Source organism: Carcharhinus amblyrhynchos, chromosome 26 (genome assembly GCF_965287045.1).
Source record: "Carcharhinus amblyrhynchos chromosome 26, sCarAmb.v2.hapA, whole genome shotgun sequence".
Taxonomy (NCBI): domain Eukaryota; kingdom Metazoa; phylum Chordata; class Chondrichthyes; order Carcharhiniformes; family Carcharhinidae; genus Carcharhinus; species Carcharhinus amblyrhynchos.
The window spans coordinates 39,645,223-39,657,461 of record NC_137349.1 but is presented as its reverse complement, the minus strand read 5'-3'; the positions used below and the strand labels follow the sequence as shown (position 1 = coordinate 39,657,461).

At 41.9% G+C, this 12,239-nt stretch overlaps 1 protein-coding gene across 1 annotated transcript; it reads left to right on the top strand.

The window, feature by feature from the left end:
• Window positions 1-3,147: 3,147 nt before the first annotated feature.
• On the top strand, window positions 3,148-11,704 carry LOC145358685 (cystinosin-like). Its single transcript, XM_080212907.1, has 10 exons — window positions 3,148-3,208; window positions 3,720-3,798; window positions 3,885-3,975; window positions 5,554-5,648; window positions 6,593-6,730; window positions 6,819-6,918; window positions 8,070-8,189; window positions 9,087-9,257; window positions 10,119-10,236; window positions 11,544-11,704. The coding sequence occupies exons 1-10, from the start codon at window positions 3,148-3,150 to the stop codon at window positions 11,702-11,704; spliced, it is 1,134 nt and encodes a 377-aa protein (XP_080069033.1).
• Window positions 11,705-12,239: the final 535 nt, after the last annotated feature.

The window sequence follows — 12,239 nt, the reverse complement described above, 5'->3', positions numbered from 1 at the left end:
AGAATCCCTATGGGACAGCAGGAAGCCATCAAGTCTGCACTGAGTATTTAGTCAGCCTCCTTTCCCCACCCCCCTGCCCCTTCCCTATCTCTATAACCTGTGCATTTAGCAAAGGCAATTCACCACCTAACCTGTGCATCTGTGGGAGGAACTCTCTGAAGACATGGGGGAGATTTGCACAGACTAGAATTGAACCTGGTGTTGAGGGAAAATCCCTATATTGCTCACCTACTAGTTACACTATCATCCAATGCTGGATGAGCAGAAACTTCAACTAAATATTCAAAATTGGAGCCACTGTGATCCCTGGGTACTCTGCCTCTCCCTATCACACACTCTGTTCCCTGGGCACTATCTCCTTGGCAACTGAGGTTGAATGGAATCTTGGTGTTGTATTTGATCTGGTTGAATCTAATTGATTCAATTGGATCATGGTTGACTTTTTAAACCTTGTGTCATTTTCTTGTGCATCTCAATGGCTTTAGTATCTAGAAATTTTCCCAATCTGTTCTGTATGTGATCAATGATTGCACTTTCCACAGTTCTTGGAAGCAGAAAGTTCCAAAGATTTTCCACCTTTTTTGAGCAGGGAAATTCTTATTCTGAGGCTGCTGTCTGGGGAAAACTCTTCTGCTGACTTGTTCTATCAGAACTCTGCCAATCCTAAGGTGAGTGATATCAAGGAGCCTTAAAACTGGAATCAATGGGTGTTGGGGGGCAAACTCTTCTGTTGAGTCACACCTGGTACATATTTGTGGAAGATCAGTACTTTCTCTGTAGGAGTCCCTCAAGATAATGTTCTAGACCCAACTATAGAACATAGAACACTACAGCACAAACAGGCCCTTTGGCCCACAAGTTGTGCTGATCATATCCATACCTACTAGGCCTATCTATAACCCTCAATCCCATTAAATCCCATATACTCATCCAGAAGTCTCTTAAAAGACCCCAGCAAGTTTGCCTCCACCACCACTGACGGCAGCTGATTCCACTCTCACCACCCTCTGAGTGAAAAACTTACCCTGACATCTCCGTATGTACTCCCCAGCACCTTAAACTTGTGTCCTCTCGTAGTGACCATTTCAGCCCTGGGAAATAGCTTCTGAGAAGCCACCCTATCTATACCTCAACATTTTATAAACCTCTATCAGGTCGCCTCTCATCCTCCTTCTCTAAGGAGAAAAGACCTAGCTCCCTCAACCTATCTTAAGGCATGCCTCCCAATCCAGGCAACATCCTTGTAAATCTCCTCTGCACCCCCTCAATAGCTTCCACATCCTTCCTGTAGTGAGGTGACCAGAACTGCACACAGTACTCCAAGTGGGGTCTGACAAGGGTCTTGTAAAGTTGCAGCATTACCTCCCGACTCCTAAACTCAATCCCTCGATTAATGAAGGGCAGTACACCGTACACCTTCTTGACCACATCCTCCACCTGCGAGGCTGATTTAAGAATCCTATGGACCTGAACCCTAAGTTCCTTCTGATCCTCTACACTAAGAGTCCTATCACCTTTAGCTGCTTCATCAATGACTGTCATAATCCCCAAAGTGGGATACACAGTACCATTTCTGACACAGATACTGAAGCAGTCCATGTTCAAATGCAATGGGATTTGGACAATATCCAAGTTTGGGGTGGCAAGTAACATTTGTGCCATACAATGACCATCTCCAATAAGATGTTCTAACCACCACCCCTTGAGGTTCAATGGTGTTACCATCACTGAATTCCCCTACTGCCAACATCCTGGGATTACCATTGAGCAGAAACTCAACCACATCAACACAATGGCTACAACAGCAGGTCAGAGGGTAGGAACATTGAGTAACACTCCACCTGACTCCCAAAGCCTATCCAAGTTGGGAGTATGATGGAATACTCCACTTGACTGGATGGGTGTGGCTCCAACAACACAACTTGACACCATCCAGGACAAAGCAGCCTGTTTGGCACCACATGTTCAAACATCCAGTGATGCTCAGTCACAGCAGTGTGTACTATCTACAAGTGCACTGCAACAATTCACCAAAGACCCATGGACAGCACCTTCCAAACCCATGACCACTTCCATCTAAAGGACAAGGGCAGCAGATATATGAACACCACCTACAGGTTCCCCTCCAAATCACTCTATCCCTACTTGCTAATACATTGCCGTTCCTTAGCAGTTGCTGGGTCAAAATCCTGGAATTCACTTGCTAATGGCATTGTGGGTCAACACAGACTACAGCATTCAAGGGGGCTCCTCATCTTGAGGGCAACTAGGGATGGGCAATAATGGCCATGTCCCACAAATTAATAAAAAGCTAGGTGTGACTATCTCAATGCTCTGGCTAGCATGGACCTAAATGCCAAGAAAAACGTTACTGCCTCCATCCTAACACAGTTCTTATCATCCATTGGCCTGGACAAAGTTTAGGCCAAGAACCCAAACTTGCCCTTGTCCCTCCTATCTTTGTAACCTCCTGTAAAACTATTGCCAATTTGGCCTTTTGTTTTCATCTGCCTAAGATAAATTATCACCAATTCCTTCTGAGACCCAACTGCCCTAATTTTCATATTTGGCTCAACTAAACTCTATTACAACTCTGGAATCTTGTATGTGTTTTCCTTCCAAGCCTTGATGTGAAGCTATAAACACTAGCTGGCAGCAATTTGGTTTTGTCAGTTGGGGACTGGATGACAAAGGGTGAATGGACATTGTTAGATTGAGCTTTAGTTGGACACCATGTCAAGGATGTAATGGCTATGGGTGTGTAACAGTACAACTTCCTGATCTAATCCACTGATAGGCCAGTTACCATTTCTACCAGTGTGCATTGACTAGCTAAGAAAAGCCCAACCAAAACCCTCTGTCCTTCAATGCTAACAAGTGCAGTAACAACAGCACAAATGGTCACCAGAACAGGGCAGGCATGTCTAGCTAGTCTCAGAATGAGGTGATGAAATCTTGACTGTGAATATGGCTGTGAGGATTTTTACAGTGCAAGTATAGTTTAAGAATAGGCTTGGGACTGTTTTTAGTGCTCTGTAAAGCTGTGGGTAATTGGTCTTGGATACTGTAATTAAACAATGTGGGGTTAGTTTTTTAAAAGTTAATCTTTAGTTTGATCTTTTCCCTACAACTGTAAAAGCAGCAACAATGAAGTGCCTGATGTTCCTAGTGGCTACTGTTTGCACTCTGCTCAACCCTCTACAGTGTGGTAAGTTTAACAAACCTATTGTCATTCCTAATTTATCAGTGATATTCACTGCTTGGAAAAACCCAATCTCAATTTAAACTTTTTTCAGGAAAAAGCAATTCCATGATTCTTTGGCAGAGCACAGTGCTCTTGGTGACTCCTGCAATACAATGTTGAGCCTTATGGGATAAATAGGTGTTTTGTAACTTTGCAACCCATCCATTCGTAAGTGGGCAAGATCTTGGATTAGAGGATCTGATTTGTGATACTTTAAGAATCCAAACTTGTGAATTACTAGAATGAGGGTGCCAGAGGCCAGGTAATTTGTCAATCTCCCTGCTATATAGGAGCAGGAGGCCATTGAGCCTGCTGCACCATTCATTATGATAACTGATCATCCCAACTCAATAGCCTGGTCCCCTTTGCCCATGTTCTGTGCTATACATAACTGCCTCTTGAACTTGTTTTGGCCTCAACTGCTTTTGTGGTGGTGAATTCCACATGAATAATCATGCCTGCTGTATGTTTACAGAAGCCTCTGAGACATTAATAGTGCCAGAAGTTGTTAGCTTGGAAATCCACAGCACTCAGGATGTTGAAATTGCATTGAGGTAAGTCCAGGTATGGTGTAGAAGGAGAAAATTGAATCTTGGTTGCATGGTTCCTGGTAACAAGTTTAATTTGTCTTTCTCTCCAGTGCCCCTGTGCAGGAGACTGTAATCATCACCTTCAATGTGACTTTCTCATCTAAACAAACATGTATTGTTCAACTACCTGAGCAGGTGAGTGTTTTTCATTGTGGAAACAGGGACTACTGGAATAAAAGCTAATTGTAGATGACCTCTGAAGATGAGGTTCCACAGATACACTAACTCCTCCATGCACCTTAACTCATTTGAGTTCCTCAGCTGGCAGTGCACCCTGCCTGAAGACCCAGTGTTTTTTTTCCCCTGTTCCACTATTGTAGCTTGGATATTTTAGTAATGCACGTACAAACAGTGGGGAATCTTACCAGGACAGTCAATGGGATGAGAATATCCTCATTTGGTTTTCTACTGTTCGTTCTTTGCTCTCATCAGATGGCCATCTGGTTTTCTGTTGCATTGGGTTGTTCTTTCAATGACCCAACAAGTAAAACAAACTTAAATTAACTTGGGGACAAATTAAGAGGGGCAGCACCCCCCCCCCCACCCCCAGAAGGAAGAGGGGGGGGAAAATGGCCCAAATAGAAGCCAAAGGAAACTTAAAACATTAAATCAAAACATGATTGTAAGGGTTTATAACACCCCAGCCCCTGCAGTGCCCAGAAGGCATCAACTGCACCCATGGACACCACATGCTCCCTCTCCAGGGACACCTGGCCAAACATAGCTGTGGTAGAGGGGCAGGCAGTCAGGATGAACAGCCCTGTTGATCGCCTGCTGCCTGGACCTTGCCAGGAGCAGGTTCATGAGGAGGTTGGTGTTTGGGTACATCACACACTACTTCTCTTGTACTTATTGGCAATCTGTTCCTCTTGAGTTTCAGCTATTGAGTATTAGTGTATATCGCCTCATAACTGACAGTCAAGCTTTTGAGAAGTAGTTTCCTGTGTAGTTTGCAGGTTTCTGAACAAAGAATTCATGATATTTATACTTTTTTTAGGCTTAGTTACAAGTGACAAAGTAAATTTTGATTCCCACTTATGACTCTGGACAGACTGTTTAGTTGAGCAGTTACAGCAACAATACTCATCTAATTACAATCTAAGAAGTCTCTACATAATCTGTTATCAAGTCCTTAAAGGTCTAACTTAACAAATGCTACCTTTGTAATTCCCAAATGATTTTTGTCCATCATTCTACTTTATGCAGTCATAGATGCCTCACAAATTCTTACATGTATTTTATTTTTAACCCTTTCATTAATCTTGCACAGCCCTACCTTGTACTGCTTGTATGTCATCCAATTCTGAATCAGCCATAACTTGATCAAATCAATTAGTCCCTGCTCTGTTTCATATCCTTGTCACTGAAGCAGTATCTTGCACACTTGGCACTGTGATTTCTGACCTTGTATCCTTTCCATTGCCTGCTCCCATCTCTGCTACACACTCCATAGCTCACCAATAGACTTTGCTGTTTTAAATACTATCCATGTCATGCACAGACTTGGCTCATCCAACACCCTGCTGCCCACATCCTCAGCTCCATCCTATGATCTATAACATTGGTTTCAGTAACTAATTAAATAGACTTGCATTTCTGCCAATATAACCATCTCCACACCTCCTTAACATTGCTGTTGGTGGCTACTGCCACCTAATCTTGAATTCTTTTGAGCAAGCTTTTGGTTACCTAATATTTATTCTTTTTGATCAGATCAAGTTGCCTAAATCTGTAAACTCATCAAGTTTCACCATTCAAGGAGTTGAAGTTGGACAAGTCACTGCCTACCTCCAGACCAAGAGCAAACTGATCAGGTACATCTGACTTATCCCAAGATTTGGTTTATAGATTTAACTTCTCTACAAATTGAGACATTCCAATGTGGTGTATAATGTTGGTCTGTGACTTGGTTCCTGCTTTGCAATATGATGTACTTATCTCAATGGAATCAGACTTAAGTTCCTCTTTTGCGTGCCGTAATGACTTTTGTCCATTTAAGTGCTTCAAAAAAGTTAGTCATGGCACAAATCAATTCCAGCCTCCTGGACTGTCTGGATCCAGTGGACCTACCATCACAGTAGGTTCACAGCAAACACCATCTCCTTGGCCCTGCACTCAACCCTAGAACACCAAGATAACAGATTCCTATTTATTGACTATAGTTCAGCCTGCAACACCATTATTCCCACAAAACTCATCAAACTCTGGCCTGAGCCTCAGTTCCTTCTGTAACTGGATCCTGAACTTCCTAATACACTGACCAAAATCAGTAAGGATAGGCAGCAACACCCCCCTCCCCCCCTTAATCCTCAACACTAGTGCCTCATAAAGCTGTGTTCACAACCCCTTACTAGCTCCTTATACATCTATAACTGTGTGGCCAAATTCCCATCCAACGTGATCTTTGGGAGCACTGTTTGCACAAATCCTGAGTGTGATAATGACCAATAATCCATTTAGTCCCACTTTTAGCTTGTTGGAAATACCAGGATTCCCAATGTGACTGTTCATCCAGGAGCTTGGAGCCTATAATTCCCTGTTGGTTGAGATTGCTTTGTCCATTGCAACATGTCACCTTGCCAGCCAATTGGCACACTTTCTTTATAATTTTAAGTTGGCATTTTTGTTCTGACTGCAAGAATTTCAATCTTGGCAACATGCCTCAAATCACATCACTTCCTAGATATTGCTGCCTTTTGGGAACTAGGTCAATGTTGCTTGCTTCTCTAAATATCTAACAGCCTGAATTGTTTTGCAGGAGTCCAACTCGAATGCGTTTTCTAGTTGTGCACAGCAATGCCCTGAAGATTATAAACCAGGTGATTGGTTGGATTTATTTTGTGGCTTGGTCCATTTCATTCTACCCTCAAGTTATTGAAAACTGGCGGCGTAAGAGGTAAAGCCTCAACTGGAACTTCTGACAAATCTAATAACCAATAAATTCCTGTTCAGCCCTTTTAATGGAATTTTTCCATTCTCAACAGTGTAATTGGATTGAATTTTGACTTCCTGGCTTTGAACCTGACTGGTCACTTGGCATACGGGGTGTTTAATGTTAGCCTTTTCTGGATTCCCAATATTAAGGTAAGAGTTTTTAAATTTGCCTAGAAAAGTTGACTTGGGTGTGAATGACAGATGTTTGTACACAGTTCTAGAGGATCTGTTAATCTAACCACACACTGCAGGATTTGATTTTGATTTATTGTCACATGTATGAACATAGTGAAAAGCAGCATTTCTTGCATGCTGTATAGACAAAGCATACTTGTCAGAGAAGCAGGAGAATGTAGGGTGTCGAGAACAAGTTGATGCAAGGTAGGTCCATTTAAAAGTCTGGCAGCAGGGAAGAAGCTATTCCCTGGGTACAAGGATACAACCTTAATTGGATGCATCATTTGCCACTATCTTGCATAATGTAGCACTATGGTTTTTCCCCAATCCCACTTGTAAACTATTGCAATCTGAAGCTTAATCCAATTTGACTGGGGATTAACACTAGTGTATGCTGATCTGGGCCTCTTTGTTGCAAGTCAAATCCAACTTAATCTTTATCTGTTCTTGGATTCAACACCAGGCATTGCCAACAAAGGACAAACTTGGGTTTTAATCAAGTTCTCTTTTAGCGAAGGAAGAAAAGATCACCAATGTTACCCAGTGTGTTGGGGGACCCTGGTCGCTGCAGCAAATCCTTGTTTTCTGTTTGCCTGTACCAGTTGCAATCCAGTCCAAAGTGGAGTCCCAACCCAAGATCTGATTTTTATTTCCCTCCTTTTATATCCTTTCAGATCTGCATGCTCATGTGGTTAACCTTGTCATCTCAATACTGTTATCTCTCTAATATCTATCTGGCCTTCTGTCATTTCACCAATGCTATATACAACCAAAGGAAGAATTGTACTTTAACTCTACCTTGGACCCACTCATCAGTTGGGAGAAATTTGTTTGCTAGATTCATCTTCCCAACTAAAGATGCACTGCTACTCCTGATCTTCATCAGTGCCTGTATAAAACATTAGGAGCTCATTTGTTTGAACAAAGATGAGTTTTGTAAATCCAGGATATACAAACACTTAAGAATTTTCAATAGGGAAATACAGTGAGGAAGGCCCCCTGTTTATCTCAGGGCACCATAAGCAGAAGGCCATAGGTCAATGCTGGCCAAGAAACTTGTTCATAGCTGTATCACAACTGACTTGTGTAAGCACTGTAACCAAGTCAATGACTTCTTTTTCCAGAAACAATTTCTGGAGCATAACCCAGAAGGAGTGAACCCAGTGGAAGCAAATGATGTCTTTTTCAGCCTCCATGCTATCCTGTTAACTGCAGTTACAATCTGGCAGTGTTGCATTTATGAGGTCAGTGTCTCTATGCAATTTGTCACAGGTTAACACAGTTGGCCCTGTATCCCAGGGCAGTAATGATATTATGGGACAAGTAATTCAGACATGAGGGAACTTGGATTCAAAATTCTTTGTCAATCCCACCTGTTGCACAAATTTCCCTTTCAGAAGGAAATGCTGTCCTTGCATAGTCTATTTAGTGTCATATGTAACACTGCAATGAAGTTATTGTGAAGATCCTTTAATTGCCACCAGTGCCTGTGAGAACATGAAGGGCAAATTAGTGCACACCTTTCAGACTGGGAGGAAGCCCACAGATGAGAACATGCAGATTCTGCAGTGACCCAAGCTGGGAATCAAACCTGGGTCCTTGGCACCAAAGCAGCTGTGCTAACCACTGCAACCATGACCCAAGATCCACAACTGTGCCCCATCCCTGGGCAATAAATGTTGGCATCCAATGCTGGCATCTCATCAATAAATGTTGGCCCAGTCAGTGATTTCCCTCATCCTATTAAAGAATCAAAAAACCCAACCTTGCCCTACCTGGGGCATTACTGTTTACAATAGCCCACTATAATTGGATCACATTTTCAATAATTGCAAGATTTTTTTGTCCATTCTTTAAGCTTCCCTTTTGTTCTTAGACCACTAGTTGATGTCCCCACACTTGTAGTTGCCTTCTTATTGAAACCACTTGTGATGCTCAAATTATAAACCATCCTGCTTGGCCAATAGATTTTGGTAACACTCATGAATTTTATTTTTGGCCATGCAATAAAGGTTGCTCATGCATTGCTAAAGTTGGTGGACTCCTTTGTAGCTCAGTGCCAACTGAATTACATAAGGCTTTAAAGATGATATAAATGCCTATTGCTAATCAATTTGGTTTTTTATTTGTTACAATAACAGCGAGGGGATCAGGAAATATCCAAGATTGCTACTGGACTGGTGGTCAGTGCATGGCTTTGTGCTCTGGTCACTTCCATTCTGGCACTAGCAAGCCAAATAACATGGCTTCAACTTGTCTACTATTTCTCCTATATCAAACTTGGCATCGTACTGATCAAATATATCCCTCAGGTAAGGGCTATGTGCTGTCTAAAGGCAAATTGAACCATAATGTAAGTGCTTGTATTCATACACATGCCAATAATCAGTAGCTCTGAGGGCTGTTAGTTGCCATTCTTCTTCATTTGAAGAATGCCTGCACTAAAGGAAGAACCCATACAGCCCATCGAGAGTGCACCAACTCAGAGTAGCTAGTGCTGCCTCAGTACCACACTCCAAATTGTCTGTCAAATGGATGCATGATTTTGAGGGCACTTGGCCAATATTTGTCCCTCCATAAGAGACACCAATCCTAATGTTGGAATGGGGGAAAAAATGGAGTAAAACTTCCTCCAACATGGAGGCCAGTGGAAAAATAACTTAAATACCATCTGTCAGGTATCTTGTGGTCAATTTTGGGATTTGCTTTCAATAAAAATAGCCCCAACATGTCTGTAATGCTGTTTATGAGCAAGACCAAAGATTTAATCAGACCAAGGATGTTTCTCACTGTTTGCAGGAGACTTGTTGTTTCCCCAGCCCACTTGTCCTATTTTTAACTGGCTTTCTTGTCTCTAGGTAGTTGGGTTCATTTCAATGGACATTGTAATCCCCTTGTTTCCTGAGGCTGGAGCTAATCTCAGGTACTGAGTTTCCAGAGGTAGTTTGTGCAATGGGTACTACCTACTGCAGACAAATGGCCTATTCTAAAACCAGTTCTCCAAAGAGACACTTAGTGATGGGGAGAGCAAACTACAATGAAGCCCAAATGTCTTCTGTCTATAATTCTCATGTTATACTCCACTCCTTGTGGAATATCTTCTCATTGTGTTTTAAAATGTTTTAGAATATCAATGACTTCTCACTTTCAATCCTGTGGTCTCTCTCTCCCAGGCCTACATGAACTACCAGAGAAAGAGCACTGTTGGATGGAGCATTTGGAATGCACTGCTGGATATTACTGGAGGAATTTTCAGCCTTCTGCAAATGCTACTGCAGTCATATAACAATGGTAAGACAGCATGCAATGTGAATGAGGTCTGCAGTCTGCCACTTCTGTGACATTGCCCCAGAGCCCTGCTTATTGTGTTGTAGTGGAGAATTTCTTGTTTTCTGAGCTGTGATAGTGAGACTTAAAGTTTGCTTTGCAAAAACAACTAGCTTTTATTATCACAACTGCATGCAGTATATGGCAGAGTCTTGGAGACAGCAGTCCCTAAAACTGATTCTATACCAAGACCATGCCAGCTACAAGAATCGTTCCATAGTTATACCTTTTTCTTATCAGTGTACATGTTCAATTAGTAATACAAGCAGTAATACATCAATTGTATTAGGATCCAGTGACCTCTAAGACCTCTGTCTCATCAATACCATTATCTTGTCCTTTTGGTAGAACAGAAGTTATGTGGAATCAGCCTTGACTTGGACTTTTCTGATGTTCATGTCTTGGTTTATTCAGAATCAGTTTGAGGTCTGGCAATTTGGAATAGCTTGGTCAGCTCTCTATTTTGTACCAATTACTTGACCACTTTTCCCATCATGCCACTGCTTCATTCATACATGACCCCAATTGAAGATGGGGGATGGATTGTTCCAAGTGCAGATGTTTGCTCACTACCTTAGCCACACATTCTTTGTCCTATTAATGAGCATCATGACTGACTTGTGCATGCTATAAACTTGTGTTGGAGCTGGAATGTTTTTGGGGTTACTGATGTAAACTGTAATTCTTGATTCAAGGTCCTGAAATTGGTGGTCCATCATAACAGTTTGTGAAGGTTTCCCCTGTCTAGCTTTACTAGCCCCATCCCCCACCTTGCTTTTTTGACTGAACTCAGCACAATGCTGCAGATGATTGGAACTCTCTTGGATGCTGCTTAGAGTAGCCTAGTGCTTCACATTGTTAGTGTACACTTAAACTGGACCAGCTGATGGGCAATACAACAGCTCAACTATGACTACTTGCTGTGCAAATGCATGGATTTGGGCTGGTATCTGTGGGAGTTTGCACATTCTCCCTGTGCTTGTGTGGGTTTTCCCCAGGTGCTCAGGTTTCCTCCCACACCCCAAAAACGTGCTCTTGGGCTGATTTGGAGTTTAAAAATTAATCGTCCCTCCATCTGGTTATGGTTCCTTTTTATTGTGGAGTCCAATAGGCATAGACAAAGGTCATAGGTAGAAGAGGGAACTCAATGTTAAAATGGCAGTGTGGGCTCATTGGGCCAAAGGGCCTGTTTCCTGTGCTGTTCTGTTCTTCATTCTCTTCAGATCTAGATACAGGATGGAACTTGTGCTCATCTCATTTTTTTTTTGCAGATGAAGAGATGCTGATTTTGGGAGATCCAACCAAGTTTGGTCTTGGTCTGATATCCATATTGTTTGACATTCTCTTCCTGGTGCAGCACTATGTTCTCTACAGGAAACGCAGAGTTTATATGTCACTGAATGATGGAACATCTTCAGTGAAAGAACACTAAAAAAAAAACAAGGCACAGTTCATTTTCTCACAGTAACTCCACAGTAATGATTTTCCAAATGGAACCACTAAAGGCTAAATTTGTATCAGTTTTAAATAGTTTAACAGAAGCAAGCTGCTTTCACAACCTTGGACCTCCCTCCACCCCCACAATTCCATTCAACTGGATGTTTGCTGCCACAATGAGACCTATTCTGTAATTGAGAATTTCTACTCTGGAAAAGATTGCTCCATCTAATTCTCAAGAGCTACCTTTTTTCAGATTGGGAGGAGAAAGCAACAACTTGTTATCTTTTATTGCTATTGTACACCTTTGGGTAAAAGTTAACAACATTTTATTGGTTTTGTCTGTTCTGGGTATTCACTATCCTTACTAAAAGCACTTTGTCTCTGATGTGGAAATGTAATAACTCCTTTCAATTTGTATTAATGTGGATTTGTTCCAATGCTACTCCATCTGTTCTTTGGATCTTTTTTATAGAATGCAAATTCTTTGGCTGTGGTACCAGGTTTATTGTGCAATATTAAATATTTTA

What these genes read in the sequence shown, in the direction of transcription:
- LOC145358685 (XM_080212907.1), top strand. Translation starts at nt 3,148, where the DNA reads ATGAAGTGCCTGATGTTCCTAGTGGCTACTGTTTGCACTCTGCTCAAC. An exon ending in TCTGGATTCCCAATATTAAG is followed by an intron (nt 6,919 to 8,069) that starts GTAAGAGTTTTT and finishes TTCTTTTTCCAG; the next exon opens with AAACAATTTCTGGAGCATAA. An exon ending in TGATCAAATATATCCCTCAG is followed by an intron (nt 9,258 to 10,118) that starts GTAAGGGCTATG and finishes TCTCTCTCCCAG; the next exon opens with GCCTACATGAACTACCAGAG.